Here is a 20,866-nt window from a genome sequence, read left to right as displayed (position 1 = left end):
TGGGTACATTCAGTGCAATCCAGCGAACATTACTTTCTGTCCATTTCTGAGAATACAGGAAAATGGACAGACAGCAACTGTGCATTATTTCCCAGCGAGGTTGCAGTAAGGTTATGCGATCATATTATTCATACTCTCTGTGTGTGTACGCACAGAAGTCTGAGTATTGAGCTGCTCTCATACGGAGGAGATTTAGAGTCCCTCGACCTGCGTCTCTATGGTCTCTGGGTTGTAGCTGTATTAAGTGGCGCTGCATTAGTGCAGTGGATTGTTGTTTCCCCGCCGCTTCACTCCTCCTGATCACCTCGGAGGTTCCACAGAGCAAAGGCCTCATAAACATTTATGTATCGGCTGTGGGCTCCCGTCTCAGGCCATGACTCCACTGGGCAGAGGCCTAGTGCCCCTTAATGCCTCTTAAGAGACTGCCTTGTTGGTGTGTGTGTTTGTGTGTGTGTGTTTGTTTGTGTCACTAAAATCAGAAAGTTACTTAGATTTGATTTGGCAAACTTCTGATAGCTGTGTGTGTCCCCGCTGCTTCCTGGAGGAGGTAGTTATTTTCACATTTGGTGGCTCATCATATGTTTTCATGCTGGGACACTTATCATATGTAAATTGTATAGCTGTGGGCACTAGAGTCCGCTCAGCTGTTGTTGTCTATTGTCATTCCTCCCAAGCAGAGATGGACACCCTAGGGGGGCGTTCTTAGAGACAAATCAAAAGGACAAAACTCTACTGGACACCGTCTTAAAAAGCAGTAACTAGCTGGAATTTTCATGGTCTTTTTTTTGTTTGTAAAGCTTCACTAAATAAATAAAATACACATTTTGTTTATTTTAGAGAAGAATGCCTCTGTGGGGTCTCTGGCTAATCCCTCCGAGCTAAGATTTCTCCTCACATTCGTCTTGTTTTGGTCCCAGCAGACTCTATGAAATGAGCATATGCCTGATTAACCTGATCAACAGTCTAAAGTTGCATGCAGGCGAAGCCTTTGAGTCTAAACAAACAGCCATCCTGAAAAAAGGAAGTGGTTAAGGCAGGGAGTGAGGGTCCCAGAGGGCAGCCAGAGACCACACTGGTAGCAGATCACTGACGCACATGGAAAATGTGAACAACACACAGGAAATCCTTTCAAAAGAGCAAACGAGCAATTTGCTTGAAATCAATGTGTTTCATGCGTTAAGTGTGTGTGTGGGCATATCGTGTGTGGAGTTACAGCCTCTCTTTTGTGTTCGTTTTGTCTGCAGGACCCTGGATATGCAACATTTCTGTTGGAGCAGCTTCAAACACCTGGGAGCCATGACGCTGGTGTCAGCTGCTGCCAGGTGTGCTCCACGCCTCTGCACCAACTGAGGCAGGAGGCCTTGCAGACGCTGAATGCTCCCGTCCTCACCTTAAGCCCAGACATGGCAGCCCTGCCCACCACATCGTTTTTACCGCAGCCTTCCAGATTCACCATGTCGTCCTCAAGTGTCCGTGCAAAACAGCTGTCCAAAGGCCAAACCATCACACACAGTGTCCTGCCCCTGGGGGAGAGGCGCAGGGTGCCGGGCTGGTCTCAAAGCCCCTCGGTTTCTTCAGGGCCCAGCGTCCAGGTGACGGTGGCAGGAGGGCAGATCACCGGATCCCTGAACTCTGTCACCATCCAGGCTCAGCAGTACCTCGAGGGCATGTGGAGCATCTCCAGGGTCAACAACTTCCTCCCTCAGCCTAAACTGGTACAACTTTAGTTTTCTTGTTTTTATTACATACCTTTGGAAGCAATTGGAAGGTATTCTACAGTAGACTGAGCTTCACTTCACTTCATTGTAAAGAATATGCAGTAATGTAAACCCTGGCTACTTGACTTCCTTTTAACCTGAGTTGACATTAATTAAGTTGAAATAATGGCACAACACCTTTTTTTCTGCACACAATGCTGCAGTGCTTGTCAGGTCAAGTCTTGTCAATACATTTGTTACATTTCAGACCTTCAGAGACGATGGCGCCCTGCAGAGAATCTGCGAGTCAGAGCTCTGCAGGAGTGCTGACCTCTCATTCCTCAGTAGTCAAGGAGCCTGAGTGATTTGGGGTCAGAGGTCATTGCAACACTAATCTGCTGACCTCCTCCTCAAGGGCATTTCAAATGACCACCCCACAGCGCCACAATAACTCTTCTCTCATGTTGGATAAGCATTAGTCTGTTTGATGTCTAGAGAGTTTCAAAGGTCCTGGGGTTTGCCCTCAGTGTCATGGGAGCTAATTATTAGCCTTGCTGTACCTTCTTTATGACTTTTAACAGTTTAGTTGCACATGTTTGCAGGTTTTGTCGTAATGTAAGTTGAACAAAGTGTTGACTATGATTTCTCACATTGCTCCTGACATACTGATGTTTCTCTTCTGGATTAAGACCTGACTAACCTGTGACAGAGTACACCAGGCAAACACCTATGTGCTAACGTAATCCAACCCCTGCACTTTCATATTTCCCATCAGATTCATAAGTTGTAAATTCAGCCACTTCACTTCTAGCTGTGTTGATAACCACAGTCTCTTATGGGTCTTGGCAGTGCTAGTCCTTCCTTTCTGCTTGGAAATTGAAGACAGATTTTCACTCCTCCCTTTAATGTCAACAGTTGCCTGTAGAGATGGTTTATGTGAGGCCATCAAAAGCTTTTAACTGCATGTACGCAATCTAGGGCAAATCAAACAGCCTGGCACAGAAGGGAGCGGCTGACTCGTGTTCTCTATCCACGTGTCTAAAGGCAATTAGTGGCCCTTGGAGCTGCGATGAGTTGCTCAATGCCACATAGCTGAGGCTCGGGCCCTCCTCAGGCTGTGAGAGATGTCCCTTCAGGACACAAAATTACACATTCAGCAGAAAAGGGTTTTATTTTCTCAAGCTTGTTTCTTTCATTAAAGCCAGATCTTTCAGAATGACAAAAACCCACAGCAGCCCGTGAGGATTGGGAGTTAACACTGAGCCGAAAGGCACTCGTTTTAATTCATGATTCCCTCTTGGTTTCTTTGTAGGGAGAGCATGCAGTGTTGTTCAGACAAAGAAGCTTTGGACTTCGTGTGTGCAGAATAAAAAGCAGCCTGGGGCACTCCCACATACAGCCCATTATAGGGCACCTTGAATCTTCCATTTGGGAAAAGGCTCTGGTTAACATCTGGAATGATGTTTGTGGTCACTGGAATCAAAACTGACTCCCTCTTTGTAAACTGGCTGACACTGTTTCATGCTGCTGCCTTGAATTCTGCACCTCTTTGAGAAAGTTGGTTGCACCTCGAGAACCTGATGCAAAACCTCAGCTTTGACAAACATTTACAATTCTTTTATTCCTGGTGTAATTGTCCTTTTGAAAAAGAACCTTTCAATAAAAATAAAATGTATCCAGGAAAACCATAGACTATATATAAAGATCAACGACACGTTTCCACTTCCTCCCACTGCCCAGAAATAAAAGTATCTCGGATACGAACACTGGCAGAGTCTGCACAGTAGCGATTGGGGGATGGAGCTGAGATAGCACTGTACCATCGATAAATGTGTTTGACCAATTGTGAGTCAGTCTCCGCTGTCAATGGATTTTATAACACCGAATTAGTGATTGAAACCAAACTTAACACAGAGGCTGGGTTTATGACGCGTACTGCAGCCAGCCAGCAGGTGGCGATTGAGATGCTTTGGCTTCACTTTTGGGGAGCAGCCATTTCATCCACCTTTATATACAGACTATGAGAAAAACACATTAGAAGCAGTAAAATGCTCAAAGCAAGCAACTGATTGACCCAAATTTGCGATTCTCTCTTTGCTCCATGAAATCCACAATGACTTGTGTCTACAAAGACCAAGTACTCTTAACCTATGAGGGTTTCCGTTGGCATGTTAGCTGCGGGCTGCCATGGTCTGCTCCTTTGCTATTAATGTGAAGCCCAGCAGATGATCTTGGCTGCTGCTACTCTGGTGCAGCTGGGCGTGCATGGCGACGTGCCACTGAAAGTGACAAGAGAACGTTGCAGGAAAGGAAAGAGATCGACAACACTCCCTCCTTCCAAACGGAATCAATTAGAAAAGCTATGTCTGGATATGTGCTTAAGGACAATGGACGTTTTCTGTCAAGAGCGATGAACACAAAGGCGTATTTTCAGTTTTCTCTCCTGGTAGGACTCCAGTACTGTTAGCAGTCCATCACTGGTTTCTGTTTGGTATAGAGGCCAGCCAAGCCTGACAGGCAGATTAACACAGGGCCTATTTCTCCTCTGCAGTAATCGTCTGCTGACCGCTGGGGTCAGAGGTCACCGGGGAGTCCTGGTGGTGTTAAGGAGCGGGGGGTGGTGGTCCACTGATAGGATGCCGGTCTGTTCTCTTCACCTCAGACTACCTTCAATCTCTTTTCTCTCTTTCCACTCTCTTACACACTCTTTCTATTACCTCCACATCTCTCCCCCCACTCGTTTCTCTGCCTTTTCTTAACAGTGGCAAAGGGATCAGGGAGGGCTGGGGGTTAAAGGATGGAAGGCCAGCTCATTACCGACTCTCAGTGTAAACGGCCGAGCACACATGGCTCCACTGACAGTGCCTAATTACCTGACTGGGGGATAGATCGTACTTTCAGCCAGAATTAGGGTCCAAGGCTGCAGAGAGCAGCTTGGCCGAGGGGCTTAAGTCCCCTGTCTCAATACCGAAGGGAATACGCTTTGATAGGCGCTGTTATGGGCTCAAGAGTGTGCGTGTGCTTGCCAGTATGTGTGTTTGATTCTGAGGCCACAGCGCAGCCCCACCTGTGACCAGCTGTCCCTCTATGTTCCTGAAAATCAGCTGCCACTTGATTTAAAAAGCGACACTACACCCGCCTGATCAGTGACAGATTTGATGAGCTATACATGTCAACTTCCTGTTCGGCTGCTTGTCAAGCGCTGCGCTCTTTCATGCCAGAGTCTAATGGGTCTACTTTCCTGGTATGCATCAAGTTCCTAACCTGGCACTTGCACCCGCATGGCGTGAGGCTTTCTGCTCCGGCGGCTGCATGAGGATCTGTACTTGGCTCATTTCAGCCCACTTTTTTCCATGGTGTTCCTCCCAAGTCATAACTTCACACACGGCAGCTTAACATCTGACTTAGCCTCCATGATGAAATCTCAAGAGAGCCAAAAAACCAGAGCTCCGAAGCAAGAATGTCGATTTTAACTCAGATAACAAGCTCAGAGGGAAGAAATGGGAATTCATGTCATGCGCTCGCTCTGCAGGTCCTCTTCTTGACAAATGTTCAGCGAAGCTTTTCTGGGAAAAGATGCATGAAAAGCACCCAAGCTTTAATATAGCAACACATTGTAGTGCATGTAAAGCTAACATTGCAGAGCAATAGCCAAGCCTCTCATGTGAATGTCAGAATGTAAGTATGTCCTCACATCCTGATGTATAGCGTTCACATGTCAGGCTCGGCATATAAATAGCACAGCTGTCGGCCTGTGCTGACAAATGGCAGATAGTGGAAGGCCGCACACTTTATAAAAAAGATTGTAAAGGATGTTATTTTAGTTGCCAAACATGAATCTGGGACAAACACCCAGGTGGCAAATATGCAGACGGCCTAAGCGGCATTTATAATACACACAATAGTGAAATGGCACTAAGGCGGGAATGGCGTGTGTGTACTCAATTCAAGGTTGTTGCTGATTGCACAATGCTAAAGTACAAGTGTTGTAAATGTTTTTAATTTATTTAATTTCTGATGCTGAAAACCCAGAGCACTCCTTCCTGTCAGCTGCTATTGATCCCCATCCTGCAGGATAAACTAGCGGCTCCGCTGGGGATTAACCTTTTGTCAGTGTGGCGACTCAAACTGAAGTGTAGTCTCAGAGTTTGCTTGTGGCTCATGTAATCAGCTCTGTGTGCTCCTTGTGCTGGACCGTGAGCAATCAGTAACCCAGAGCCGGCTCCAGTGCTCAGGCTGAGCTGAGATGCTCCTTTGTCCAGCAAACAGAAACAGAGGCCGGAGGGGTTAGTGTATGAATGGCCCCTATTTTTGTCTGGACTATATATTTGTTGCTCTGCATTAAGACGGCTCCATACCGATACTTAACTTAGACTACATCCTCACTACAAGGTTTTAGTTTAATGCTATGTTTATGCCTGGGATCCACACTACTCTAAAATTTCGGGCCCCTTAAACTGAAAAGCTTTGAAAACTCCTGGGCTGCGTTGTAGCATGAGCAGGCAAAGATGGAGACATTTGTACACAATGATGCACTCACCCACATTCACCTCCTGACTGGGCATGACTCGATTCCAGCGGTGAAGGCAAACCTTTCTAAACAATTACTGTCAGCAACAGTTCCACCTTATCGTCCTTTCAAGAAAAGGAATCCATCATTTTGGTTTTCATCATTGTTTCTCGTTGGTAGTATTTTCTGTAACTAAGCAACCAGCTGCAGAGTCGACAATCTGTTCCTGTTTACACCAGTGTGTGTGAATGGTCATGTGATATGTGTTTTCAGGTGTGTTTGCAGGGATGGAGATTAAGGTGCTAAAACGCTGTTTTTAGTGCAACTGTTATCAACTATCAGATATCATAGAACACATAATGCCACTTCTTATTTGATGCAGTAGATGCAAAGAGCAAATTATCTTATTTATCTAGTTTTTTCTTCTATATTCAAATGTTAAACTGCTTTTAAAGCCTTTAGAAATCTGGTTAATACTTTTTTTGTCTTTCTCTAGCTTAAGTCTCTCTTCAATGATGAAACTGATTTAGCTGTTAATGACCTGCTGCAGCACATATGTAAAAAATACGTAATATAGGTGATATACCCAGTGTAGCTTTGGCATCACTTACCAAAGCCCTGGGGCTGGAGTGAAGCATTTCACCTTATTTTACTCCTCTTCAATTACCAAGCTTCCAGAGCAGGGTGTGCCCCTGCAACCACAACTCCGATACCTAATAAACATGGAAACTATCATATAAACACCTCTCACGTTGATTGTATATTGTTTCTCCCTTTTGAAAACTGCAAGTAGATAGTTTCGACTTGACATGTGAGACGACATGCCCCTCATTCCTGTTGAGTAAACTGCCAAATTAGTCATGGAGGTATATGTATAATGGGGAGCAGAGTGAAATAAAAAACGCTGCTTATTTAATTACTAATTAAATGTGGGTTATCACTTAATTACAGTAGGCCATAACCAGATCAAGCCGGAGAGTGTTGCCAGAATCAATGAATGGTGCGGCGGTCCTCGCTGTTCTGTGGGGAGCTCTCTGCTGTGGATACTGCTGACTCCCGCTAACAGGAGCTGGCCGCAGCAGCTGCCCGTCCATCTGTGGCTGAGGGAAAGTAAATGGGGTGGAAGGAAGGTGGGCAGGAGTGACAAAATCTGTAAGTGTTGGCCGTGGTCTTATCTCTGTATCTGTGTGTCAACAGGCCGCTGGTTTGACGGGGGATCCAGTCATGGTTGTCACAGCGTCAGAGGCCCCAGTCACCACCATGACCACCACCACCAGCAGCAGCAGTAGCAGCAGCAGTAGCAGCACCCTGACGCCCTGCCGACTGGGGAGCTCCAGCCAACCGGGACTCCCCGCGCCCGTCTACGTTACCGCTGCCTCCCCCTCACCCTCCTCATCTGCAGCAGCCTCCTTCTTCATTAGGTAAGCAACCCCCCCGTCTCCGTCCTGTCAAATCACACCACGGCTGAGTCTGTCAAAGCGTAGAGAGATAAGATTGAGCTGTTGGTGGTAAATGAAGTGTTTAGTGTTTATGCGAGCTTGTGTGTATAACACACCTGCATGCATTCAAGCTTCAGTGTGCGTGCCTGTGTGTGTGAAGGTGTGTGTGTGTAGGTGTACAATACAGATAAGTGTGTACAGACATGCCTTCAGATGTCTGCAGAAGGTCATGGTTCACGGTGTAAACATCCATGTGGGGCACCTATTCCATGGAGATGTTGTTCTTGCCATGGTTGAATTATAGCACACCTTGGGATACACACCATCATGGGACTAAATGAACCTTTGGTTACAGGCACCAGTGCCCATGAATGGTTAATAGAATTATATAATTCAATAGGAGGGAGTGTCTGAAAAGGGGCTTAGGTTAAAGCTGTGTATTGTCCTGAGGTATTTCATGTTTAGTTATTTTACCTCTCTGTTTTGCTTCTTCAACTTCAAACTCCTGATTTGTCCAGCTGCACGCTCAATCCTCCTGCAGCTGCAGAGAGGCTCTTCCCTTTCTGTTGGTGGAACCATTTTGTCTCCGGTGTTTTTCAGGCTTTTTTTTTTTACCAACACTGCTTGGCTCTGGTTTTGTTGTTGCCCCGGAGAATACTTCACCCTCTCCAGGCGGGTGGACGGCTGGTGAAATGTGCTGCATTGTCATTGATAGATTCCCTGGCAGACTGGTCAGTGCATACATTCCCTGCCTCTTCTCTCTCTGAGGAGTGCTGTGCCATAATGAATGTTGGCGAAAGAGAAGCTGACTGAGAATGATGCATGGGGCCATTGAAGCTCCGCACCACGGGAGGTGAAGGGACTTGTGGAGTGTGACAGGAAGCCCAAGGGGGATCAGTGTGGAGCTTAGGTTTTTTTTTTTTTTCTCCAAGCGCTCCCCCAAATTGAGTTTGTCTTGCCAGCTTCCACAAGGTCAGAGAATATGAGTGCATGGGGCCAACTCCTTCCATTCCTCTAAATATGCAACTTCCTGTGCATCTCGCTTCCCGTCACAAGAGCAGTGGGTCTGAATAACACCAAGGTGTGGCTCTCTGCTCTAACGCTGATTTTCCAGTTTCCAGCCCCAAAACGACGAAGTTTAGAAACACTGCTGGTCCTGTTTTAGTTTGTAGAGTCCTGAGCTGCATTGTAACATGGATGGGCAAAAACAGAGACATTTAGAAACAATGACAAAGTCACCTGCATCAGCTTCCTGACTGGCCATGACTCAACTTCCACCGGTGAAGGCAAAGCGGTGTAAACACTGTCATTAACAGTTCTACCTTATCGTTGGTTAAAGAAAATAATATCCCTCATCTTTAATTTTCACCTAGGTTTTTTTCTTTTGTACTAATTTATGTAATACCTCTAAATTAGCGAGTTTACACAGGTTGTTTGAATGAGGGTAAACTATGCTACAATAAGGTAATTGACATTGCACTAAATATGCAACTTCCTGTGGATCTCGCTTCCCGTCCCAAGAGCGGTGGGTCTGAATAACACCAAGGTGTGGCCCTCTGCTAGACGGGGTTAATTCCTGACACTGATTTATTGGTTCTTGTGTTTTCTTTGGACCTGAGCTCAAAAAGAGTAGCTCATAAAGAGCCATGTCTAGCCACAGTGCGGGCCAATCCAGGGAAAAAGAGGGAGGTGGACTTGTTTTTTCCTAGCAGCAGGTCGTGGTGGGGCAGAGGGAGGTGTACGTGGAAGTGCAGTTAAGTGTCCCACCTTTTAATTTCATCCCGGAGATAATTTGCTGCCAAGAATGTAGTGTTTTACTTGGCCCAGAGAAACACAGCGATGACGGGGCCAGCTTCGCACAACATTGCAATAAAGGTGGTGGAGATGCACTGTGCTTGATTTGTAACACACCCACTTCCTGACCCTGTGCAGCTGTCGTCTGCAACATGAACATCATCATCATCACAGTCCTCATATTGTTGTGTTTGTTTCATTATTCTGAGTATCACTGCTGATTGAAATTTAACTTCTAAAGTAAAAAACACCCGACGACGAATCAATCAACAGATTCTCGTGTTTTCTTTCTGCTCTGGTAGTGCCCCTGTTGAAAAAGTAAAGTGTTGAAATTAGCATCCTTCATGTTTTCGACTTGATTGAAAACTCTTATCTGATTAGTATTCCTTTTTGTTCTCGAAAGATACAATTAGCGGTGTGCATGTGTAAATCCTGAGAGCCCAGGATGTAAGCGCAGAATAACCAAACAGCACTTTCTACCCCACTAGGGTGGAGAAGGCTCCACAGACACTTGTCTGACATTCACTAACACTGTTCCACTCAGAGATGAAATTTTAATTAGAACACAATTAGCCAGAGTCGAGCTGCTCTAGCTAGTTTGCTGCTGAGAAAAAGAGAAGAGGGTGATGAACAAAAGCCACTCATTGTTAAATTTCTCATTGGAAAAATAAGTCAAGCATTCAACTGCTTAGAAAGGCATTTAATTTGTTTCATTAAAGATGTGTAGTGAGTTGAAAAATCATTTTAGCAGAAATGTTGATGAGTTAACCACAGAGCTCAGCAGGTCAGACACACATTTAAACAAGTCCTGTGCACAGATCAATAACGTGGCTCTGATATGATTAATTATTTGGGACTTCTCAATCAAGCATTACGTTTTTTTTTTCCTTTAAGTAAACTGAGAGGATCAGATCCGTCATTTATTTCATGTGTTTATTTCAATATACTGTAAATGTGATATGTTTTGGCTGTTAAAGAACCAGTGTGTTGGCTGTAGTGACTTCTAGAGGTGAAGTGTGATCAACTGAAAACCCTTTTCCCTCATCCCTCTCCAATACCTTTTTTACACCAACATTGGTGCATATACTTGGGTTTTATTTAACACAGAAGTGAATGTTGATTGCATTAATTCCCATTGCAGACAAAAGCCAGATGTTAGGTGGTGTGAGCAGGTTTTGGGATCAGTAGAAAAGGGGCTTTAGTGTGAAGGAAAAACTACAATGTGGCCTTCAGGTAATGTCAGAAAACACATAAGCTCCTCATTAAAGCTAGTGTTTGTCCATTCTGGCATATGTAGGAAAATGGAGGGGCAGCATGGCGGACTCCACTACCATTGAGTTTTTCAGGTGATTATACACTAATGAAAACATAATTATCTATATGTATATGTCATTTCTGATTTTTAGACCCTTTTAAATCCTACACACCGGACCTTTAAATGCATCCTTGAAACTTCTTTAACCCGAGGAGATTGTTGAATTCATTTCCGTGGACTCATTTTAATTGGGGACAATTATTGAATTGAAGGTGATAGTTATTAATTCAAGGGAACAAATTACTAAGTGGTTTTGCATGATTATCAGAACTGTTAACCCCAATTGCTGCGAGGCTGTGTGTCTACATGTGAAACTCTTAAGTGCTGCTAGTCTCTCTGTTGTTGCCCGGAGCACATCACCACAAAATGCAGCGACCATGAATCTTATCATGTGATGTTTCTGTTTTCAGAAAAAAGGAAAAAAAGATCACGTGAAGTTGAATTTATGATTTATGTTTTTATTTTCCTTTTTCATCTGCTGCTTCCTGTGTCTGCTGATTGTTGAAAGTTGCCTGAAACAGAGATGACCTCCCCTGAGGGGGGGGTTCAATAATGACCCATTGATAATTAGAGTGACTATACAGTCGCAAGGAGACAGCAAGAGTCAAGGGTCAAACTCTGACTGGATAGTGTGTGTGCGCATATCGTTAAGTGTGGACACCAGTGCATTACTGGGGGTGGGGCTAATGAATTTAGAGCCATGTGTTCAGCTGACTAGCATGTTAAGCACTGATTGCCTTGTGACAGCGCATATGATTAGTGTATTGACACAGCGTTGTGCAATGAAAGCAGGCGCAGCTCGCAGCAGGGGCTCGGCGCTGTGGCTGACTGCCGCCCTGCAGATCCCTCTACCCATCACTCTGTTCCATTAACACCTGCTGATTGCGACGGTGTGTTTACTGCTCGCTGCTTCTGTGGTGTTTCTCAGACGAGTCGACTGCTCAGCTTGGGGTCTACTCATGCTCACTTCTGTGTTAGACATGTTCCACTGGCCTATTGTTGGTCCCTTGTTTGTGTTTGTTTAGAGGCAGGGGGGCTGCAGTCCATTTTTCACTTTGCAACCTCACACTAATCATACACCAGAGGGGGATGATTTACTCACTCTAAAGATGTGGGCAGGTAATGAAGAGAGTGCTACAAAATACTTTGGCGACTCAACAAGTTAGTGGAAGGATTCTGGGACATTAAAGACTTAAGAGGTGGCACAGGCTGGCGGCCGGGCTGTTTGCAGCGGCAGGGCGGACAGCTGTTTGCTGGAATGCGGCCCTGAAGGAGTTTCAGGAGGAAGTGCTTTTACGGGTCGCTCATCGTCCGCCCCGCAGCTGCTGCCCAGGTGAGTGTTTGCGCAGTAATGACTGTGATTGTGCAGAAGGAATCCTCCCGTAATTGCGGCAGCAGCTACAGGCCCGTTCAGTCGAGACTCTCCGGCCTTTGTGTCAGCAACACTCGCTCTGCCCTTTATCCCCCGGGCTGCGCTGAGTAACCATAGAAACAAGTCATTAGCTTGTGGAAATAAAATGTGACTGATTTTGGAGAGGGAAGCGGGATGTTGAAATAACCCTCTCTCATCCACTGGACTATAATTTAGTCAGAGGGAGGGAAAAGCATCTTTTTAGTGCTGAGTCCAGCGTGTTGCAAAGTGGAAGCGCTGCAGGATCCCAAGCTTGTTCATTCTGAACAACATGTTTACTTTACTGTCTGAAGCCCATTGTTACCTTGGTTTTCACCTCTGTCAGTTGGTTCATATGTTTTTTATGTAAGAAAGATTACACAAAATAAAATCAGAGGATTTCCTCAGTGGAACACGACACATTTCCGGATCAGAGGGAGGATCCAGGATTCTAGATTAAAAAAAAAATAAGAAACTGACATTTTGATGGCTGTGGCTTAGGAGGTAGAGAGGGTCATTCACAAACCAGAGAGTCAGTGGTTCAATCCCCTGCACGGTTCAGTCTGTACTCCAAAGTGTCCTTGGGAAAAATACTGAACCCAAAATTGCCTGTTGACTGTTCTGACAGTGTATGAATAGTAGTGTGTGAATGTATTGTAAAGCACTTTGAGTGGTCAATAAGACTATATGGATTCATACAGTCCATTTACTATTTACCATATGTATGAGTATGTGAAATGTGGTGTAGCCTGATTGAATTTAAGGGGACTGTTGGTGGAGGTATGAGCTCTACTCTGTACCATTCAAGTTAAATCATGTGTCAGAGTAACCTGTTTGATCGTAAAGGAAAACTTGAAACTTCTATGATAGGGGTGGTCTGTGGCCTGAGCCTTGAGGCCGACATATCAGAACAGACCTGCGTTTGGTTGGCTGTGCCGTGATTGACAGGAGGCATCTTTGTCACTGACAAACGGGGCGGGCAGATTATGTGGAGCAGAGTGGTCTCACTGAGCACTCTGGATGTGGCTCACATGGCAGGAGGATAAAGACACAGAACGGGACGGTGGCTAAGTGGGACGAATAATATGCTTGTAGATGTTGTCATTCCGAGGGAGCGCTCGGGCTGATGCTTCATTCTGACAGCATCGAGCCGAGCAGGAGGTCTGCGCCTGTGGAGAAGAATATCGCATTCGCTACCATGGGAGTCAAGTAAGTTGCTATGCTGCACACAAACAACTCTGACCTCACTTGGATGTGTGATCCTCTGCTTGTGTGTGTGTGTTTGTGTAGCAAAATGCACATCTGTGTGTTGGTTTTTGATTCTGCCCAGTGAGCTGTGATGTCTGTAGGTTTTTCCCTTCCCTTTTCTTGTTTCTGTGACACACTCTCTTTTCCGCTCTGTGGGACGCGCAGTTCTCTTCAGCCCGGGTTCGGACTGTCTGCTCCCTGGAGGTGAGAGGGTAATGGTTTTGCTGGAGATGGATTCCTCCACCGAGTGAGAGTCTGAGCAGAATGTATAGCAGTGCAGGAAACAAAGTGCAGAAACACTGGCTCCATTTTGAGGGAAGCCACCACAGGGGAGCTGAAATGTTAATACTACCTCCACCTCCAAAGCTTGACAAACGAAATTGATTCATATCAATCTGTTGAATCTGAGCAACAAATGCCCAGGGGCAGTGAATGGCTCATCAGAAGTATTGAGTGGGTGGTAGTCAAGATGGTTGAGCTGCTCTGTGGTATTTATCTTTGTTTACTGTTGGATAAAACAACAGCTGCTATTTCCCTGCCATAATCAGGCTGATGGGACTAATGGCTGCCTCTGTGCAGTGGCAGACTCGGCAGCAGCTCCAGCAGAGGCCTTGACAGCGTTGGCTGCAGCCGGTAGATAAACCCAGGTGTTAGAATCTATCCAAGGCTCTGTCAGGCTCCGTCAAGGCTGAGATGTTGATGGAGATCCAGTCTGGCCTCGCAGCCTCCGGCATCTACAGCAGAGAGATGCATGCATGCTGCTACCATCCTGTATCCTCTCATCCAGCCTCTTACAGGTCACCTCTCTCTGACTCATAAGCTCCACGATTCTCAGGTAACAGACATCATTGTTTTCTGGTACAGATTTAATCTTTACTGCATCGCCAAACTGGCTCAGACAGGCAGTGTTCAGGCAGCCTGAGTGACTCATATACATAACATGGCAGCAAAGGAGTATATATATTCAGAACACTGGAGCCTGATCAAAATGGATTTTTGAGGGCTGATGCTGATACTGATATTATAGAGTAAAAACAGATATATCAGCCAATATTAATGCATAATATATACACACAAAATAGTTTCCCTAAGTTGTCATCATCAAACCTTTATGACAAAGAGATTTGATTGTGGCTTGATATTTTTCTAGTGCAACCCTTAACTTTATTATAAATAGCTATAAATGAAAAGATAACACAAATACAACCTGAATTACAGGAAGGGTTGGTCATTTGTGTTAGAAAGAATTTTCTAAATATTATTTGTTGAAATTGACTTAAATTTGTCTTTGTTTTTTGGCCTTGCTTTGACAAAGAGGGTTGGTGGCATACTTTTCAAACTGGACTCTGCTCTTCCTAATTTTTCCAGGATTACCAACAACAAGTTGTATGTAAAATATAAGCATAAGTGAAAACGTCTTTTTTGCATTGTTAATTATGTTAAATTCCATTTGCATATCAGAAAACAAATATGTTTATGAAATGTTACAGAAAATCAAATTGGTTGAGGTTCAACTGAACACTGCATTGAAAATTCTTATTTGGATTCTGTGTGTTACTTTTCACATAATCTTTGTTCAGGGTGTCCATTTTTTTCCCTACAGCATATGATCACATGCATAGCCCTGCGGCACAAGGGTGATGATTAACATTGTGACACACAGTGTAGAGGGTTTGTTGCATGCCTGCATAAGGTATAACCCATTCCCCCTTTTCTCCTGTTCCCCCAAACGAATCCCTGAGTCAGGAAGTCTGTCTGGTCCTCTCAGATAGTCTGCAGGGGGGCAGTGGAGGGGTGACTGACAAACAAAGAGCTGAAGCGCTGACTCAAGCCTGTGCACTCACCCCAGGTCCACGTGCACTAAGCCCTGAGGGGAGAGGGGGGAAAGAGCCATTGCATTTCTGACATATTCCTTTCACACATGGGGAAATGAGAGGATGTGGAGGAGCGACCTCTGTCCTGTCGGCTTGTCCCCGAACATAGAGCTGCCTTTTTCTTTCAGCCTGTCGGTAGGGATGATCAAAAAAGCCAGTCTGTGTGAGAATATTTGCGTGTGGGCAGGAGAGGTCAATCCTTTTCTAGCTCTGTTTGCCTGCCCACGTTGAGAATTCCTCATTCCACTGTATAACGACTCAGAGCCCCCACAGGGCCCCATGATCAGTACATTAGTGTTTAGTTATCATGCAGGACTCTGCAAATCCTCTAACCTCTAGCCTGTTGAATGGATATTATACATCATGCCTGTGGGGGCCAAGGGATGCCATCTAAACCTCTTTAGTGCCCCTCAGTGAAAGTCATGCAAATGGACTCTATTATCTTTGTCATTACAACCGCAGTGTCTTCTGCACAGTGGTCGAGATTGCAGCGGAGTGGCAGTAGCTGGTGGCGGGGAATATATGCGTTGAAGAATTTTATAAGCTATTGTGCGCAGATGTAGAATAGAGCCTGTGGCTTCTGCTCCCATGAGCTGCCTTTATGTCAAACAATCTGGAGAAACAAAGGTGGCTCCTGGTGGAGCTTCTCAGGCACCGCTGCTCCTCAGCCACGGCCTTTTCTATTCAACATAACTAATAGCTGCCTAATCACTGCCGTTAGGTTGATTTCCCCAAACACTCATGCTTTATTTCTTTAGGAACGCACAATGCTACAGAACCCCCATGGTTCTGTTAGTTAACGGGAAGGGCCGAGCTTTATGTGGATACAGTTTAGATTACCACTGAGGATAAGGCTATTGTCAGGGCAGGCGCTGTAGTGTTTACCTCATCACCCTCAGCTTCAGTAGTTGAACAAAATCACCTTGAAAACACACTTTCTTTTCATAATCTATCTATCAATTTTGCTTATATGGGAAACACACTTATATGGGAAACACACTATGGCTACATCCATACTCCTGCGTTGTTTGAATATGATCTCTGTCCACATTAGTGATTTGGTTCCATATCAGTTTTAATCCCTGCCATCACTAATACGCCTGAAAACACATCACATTGCCACTCACGTACACTGGGCATGCACGTGTCGGTTTGGACAGAATGGGAGCAACACTTGTAATTGATTATCCATGTTGCGTGTGTCTGCGTCATTGTTTCCGAAACTGCCAGTTCAGACTAAAACGTAGTCTTTAAACTAAAACACGGCCAGCAGCCTTTCCAGTTTTAGCAGCTCTTGGCCACAACACTGTGGATGCCAGGCGTATCCGTAGCAGAGTTTATTTGTTTTTAATTTATTTGTGTCAAGAATAACCTTTTGCTTGACCATGCAATAAATACAGTATTTGTGTTTCTACATATTCCACATGATATTTGCACCACAATGTTCTTCTTAACAGAGAGTTAGGAGAGATTAAGAGTTTCATTATGCCCTTGACTTCCTTCAGTCCAATTACATCCGAAACAAGCCAGCAGCTTGTGCAGGACACGTGAAAAAAAACCTGCTGTATCAAACTAAAAGCAGCAAGGAGGATTTATCTCCCCTGTGTTTCTGCTTTCTGCGTGCAACGTCGTCTTGAATGGAGCGGATTATACCCTGTAATCGGTTCACGACCCAGCACGTGAAAGCCAGCTGCGGCGTGCTAAAAATCCCATTATCCCCATACGCTCTATGTGGCCTAGCGAGCGTTGCAGTGTATATTTCTGTGGTTGACTTTACGAGAGTGTGATACAGGATAAACTGCTTAGCTTGAATAATGCGGTTGTAGTCACTAGCGTCTTAGCAGCGGTTCTCAGGGACACATTTCCCCCGTGTGTTCACGTCGGTATTCTTCCTATATACATCCGTGATGTGTTTATTGATTCGCCCGATCCAAATGATCACTTCATCCACCGCTCCTACATCTGCTATCATGGCCACCTCGCCGACAGCACAGCTCATTCCACCTGACTCGGACCCCCTCTAGTTTTTTGCTGGGTTGCCTATTGACTTGAATATAGATGAAAGATTAAGAAACACGTGTTGGATCTCCCCTCCCCCTGTGTTCTGTCTCTTCGGACGGCCCACTGATTAATCACGCCCAAATGTTCTCAGCAGCCTGCGGGCCTGTGTGTTGTGATAGCCTCTGTGTGGAGAAGTGCAAATAAATAATCGCTAGGTGTCTTACCCTGGCAGCAAATGATTAATGAAGCAGAGAAGTGGAGCAGAAGTATGCTGGCTTTTCCCCCCTCTGTCTGTCTCTCCCACACTTATCACCCTCTGAAGTTATTCTCCGTTCTCATAGGGCGTTATGTTTTAATCTAAGAGGACATTGTACCTGATCACAGAGGCTTCCTGTGTTGAAATTGTCCGTTATTTGTCTCTTGCATGTCTAATCACCCACTGTGAGCCCAAACGATTTCCGAGACAGGAAACGTCACTCAGTCAGTCGGCAACAACGCTGTCTCGGCAGGCCCCCTGAACAGAATTTCCTGAGGTTTTTCAAGGGAACGTGTGGGTGGGATGGCGGGTGAATCGGAGTTCAGCATGTGTATCTGAGAGTGTGAAGTTATTCCAGATTCTCCGCAGCCTCGAAGAGGAGCGCAGCCGAAATACCTGGAGCCGTGTCTGAGGAGCAGAGTGAAAAAAACCCTGGAAGAGATGAAAGCAGCTGTTAATCTTTGTCAGCAGTGCCAGAGGTGGGGAGTCTGCAGAGTAGGAGGAAAACATGTCTTCATTATCATCTGTCACCCATCAGCTGAAAAAAGTGAATTTTCTTCCAGGACTTTTTTTTTTTTTTTTTTGCTGCCTGGACCAATCTTGACGTAATAGCGTTTTCCCCCTGTCTCACTTTGAACGCTGCAGATTTCAGGGATTCTCCTGTAAACGAGTGAGAGTCAATTGCTAAAAATTTCCTTTGAGGACCTTTTGATTGTCATTGCAGGTATTTTCAGCTCTTTTCCTCCAGGGGCCTTAAATTGGCCCCTTTATCTCATTTACTGATAAATGGGTCCTGTGGAGCTAAAGCCCTGAGCTTTGTTCACCACCACATGACCCAGTGTCCCTGCTAGTTAAGGGCATATTAGCATGATGTGATCATGAATGCCAGGAAGAACAATAAAGTGAACTGTAAATAGAGTTATAGCCCTTAACTTTTACCCTAAATGTCCTTCCTTTTATTGTCTTAAGCCCTCCTTAAGCCCCTAACTTGGCAAGAGAGCTTTGTGGTCTTTCACAGAAGGTATGGGGGTGTGACTGGGATGTAGGGGGAGTCTGGAACCGCAAAGCTTTATGGGTAGGTCTTTAAAAATGAAAACACCGGAAGGCAGTTTTACCACAAGAAGGGTTTGTGACCCACTGTGGATCATTTCCCTGCCAGAAATAATCCCTCCTCCATCATTAAGGGGTTAACTGTGGCATAGACACACAGCACCTACTCTGCAGAGTCCTCTGGGAAGTGAGGGGTCTGTTGGCACGAGTCTGTTTTTCTCTATGCGACGTCCAGAAGCACAGAAGATAAACCTGCTGAACGTAGATCCCTTGATAGGCAGAATAAAATGAACAAAGAAGTTAATTTTACCTCTGTGTTGATACAAGCCAGTGCTTGAATCCACTGTTGCTTTCCCTGATGTACTGTCGCAACAAACCAGGTTTCTTTGAATATTGATGAGTTTTTTTTCTTTTTTTGCGCCAACTGTTCCATTTATTCTTGGCCGACTGGGGATTCCCATCTTTGGGAATGAAGCAACTTCAAGCTGGCTGTGGCAGAGCAGCCCCAACAACCATTTTTTCCCCGTTTCTTTCTCAGGCAGAAAATGATTTACCTCCTTGTGGACATCGCTTCACTGGCACAGAGCCAGAGTCGCTGATCGAAGACAGGACTCTCATCCTGCCGCTCCCTCTCTCCTCGCTTCTGTCTTTCTTTGTCACCTGCATCTTCTACTTTAACTCTGCTCTGCCCTTTTCATGTTCCCGACTTCCACCTTGTCGGTTCAAGGTTACATTTCACCATATTTGTTTCTCATTCAAAGTATTTTCCGCAAGTAAGCAACTAACTGTAGAGTAGATTATCTGCTTCCTGTTTGCACCAGCAATGGTCACATGATATGTGTTTTCATGTGTTAGTATTGACAGGGATCATTGAAGCGGCAGACAAGCTCTTTGAATCCATGTTCATGACATGACTATGACGAGTTAGTTTCATATCAGTTTTTGTCTGGAATCTTCTCTTTTCCATGATTTCCCGTTGTATTTAGAGATGTTACATGAATGCATTTGGCCTCACCAGAGATTGGTGCAGAGGAGATGTGTGTGCAGCCTTGGGTTGTCAGCAGTCAGTGCACAAATGATGCCCCATTTGGTATTCTGTGTCCAAGGCCAGACACCAAAGGAACAAAAGGCTTGTCGAAAACCTTATGGGAACAAAGAGCTTTTCTAAAAGGCCTTGGTTGAATGTGTTTGGAACGTGCCAAGTGAGATATTGCTCAGCTAACTGGACATCACATTCATTGCTGTCTGGTTTAGCTTGGGATCCATTTATCTATTTCTGAGGATTTATAGAATGTGTGCAAATCCTAGCCTGGAGGTGTTTGGCCACTTCCTGTAAACTGCTGCTGTGTAAACTGACACGAGAGAGGGGAGGTCTTCCTTCAGACTGTCATTAAAACAGCCGAGCAAGCAGGCTGGCTCCCATGCAGGTGAAGGCTTCAGAGCCTTCGATTGATAAGATTCAGCTGACAGACAGATAAGCCTGTTAGTTCTCTCCTCCATTTTAATGTATCCCCTGCTGCCGAAGGATTTTTTTAAAATAACTGGAAAGATCAGAGTTTTTGTTGATGAGATAACCAGACTGCACAGTGGGGAACGTCTGTTTCTCCAATTCCTGGTGGCGGCTTTTTTTAGTAGCTTCTGTGAAGTAAAATAGAAAAACAATATTTTTTATATTAAAATGATACGTCCACACAAGCGTATTGGTTCCATACTTACAGGCCTGAAAATGCAAATCAAATGACCATTCATGTACACTGGGCATGCACATGCCAGTGTAAAAAGGAATTGCTGGAATAATAGCTCATCTCCTGCACATGCAAGCAGTTGTATTATTGTAAAATGCAGAATCCAACCGAAAAACAGCTGTTAGGAAAGACAACAGTTAGCAAAGACAACAGTTATGCCTTTTAATTGAGTGTATTCAGGAAGGGGGGTCATGTGATAGGTGCCTGATGAATCAGCGATGTGTCTAAAACTCCGAAGACGTGTGGACGCCAGGCGTATCCGTAGCAGTGTTGATGCGTTTTCAATCGAAAACCTTTATTGAACCGCGTTCCCACTCTCAGATGGTTTTGCGGCCTCTGTTGTTTTGAGTGATTTAGAATAAAGGAGAGGAAGTGAGAAAAACTAAATGAATGTTTATACCAGTGGTCCCTTGATTGCAGGGAGACTTTGGAAAGGAGACAGACTCATTACCAGACTAATCCTCAGTGCCACACAGGAGGCCGGGATCCTCTTTTTCATGCTTTTGACAGACTGTTCCTCCGTTATTGTCCCCATGTGCCTAATGCT

General features: G+C 45.0%; 1 protein-coding gene across 4 annotated transcripts in view; it reads left to right on the top strand.

Moving 5' to 3' along the window:
* Positions 1-20,866, top strand: part of kif26ab (kinesin family member 26Ab) — a 71,666-nt gene that overhangs the window by 28,072 nt on the left and 22,728 nt on the right. For 3 of the 4 annotated variants that reach the window (XM_069535098.1, XM_069535099.1, XM_069535100.1), the window contains 2 exons: positions 1,245-1,715; positions 7,405-7,628. In XM_069535098.1, the coding sequence (XP_069391199.1) occupies positions 1,245-1,715; positions 7,405-7,628 (695 nt within the window). Of the gene's footprint in view, positions 1-1,244; positions 1,716-7,404; positions 7,629-13,172; positions 13,355-20,866 lie in introns of those variants that run through there. The other variant, XM_069535101.1, reaches the window with a different exon arrangement.

This window comes from Paralichthys olivaceus, chromosome 12 (assembly GCF_024713975.1).
Source record: "Paralichthys olivaceus isolate ysfri-2021 chromosome 12, ASM2471397v2, whole genome shotgun sequence".
NCBI lineage: Eukaryota > Metazoa > Chordata > Actinopteri > Pleuronectiformes > Paralichthyidae > Paralichthys > Paralichthys olivaceus.
This window is presented reverse-complemented; position numbering and strand designations above follow the sequence as displayed.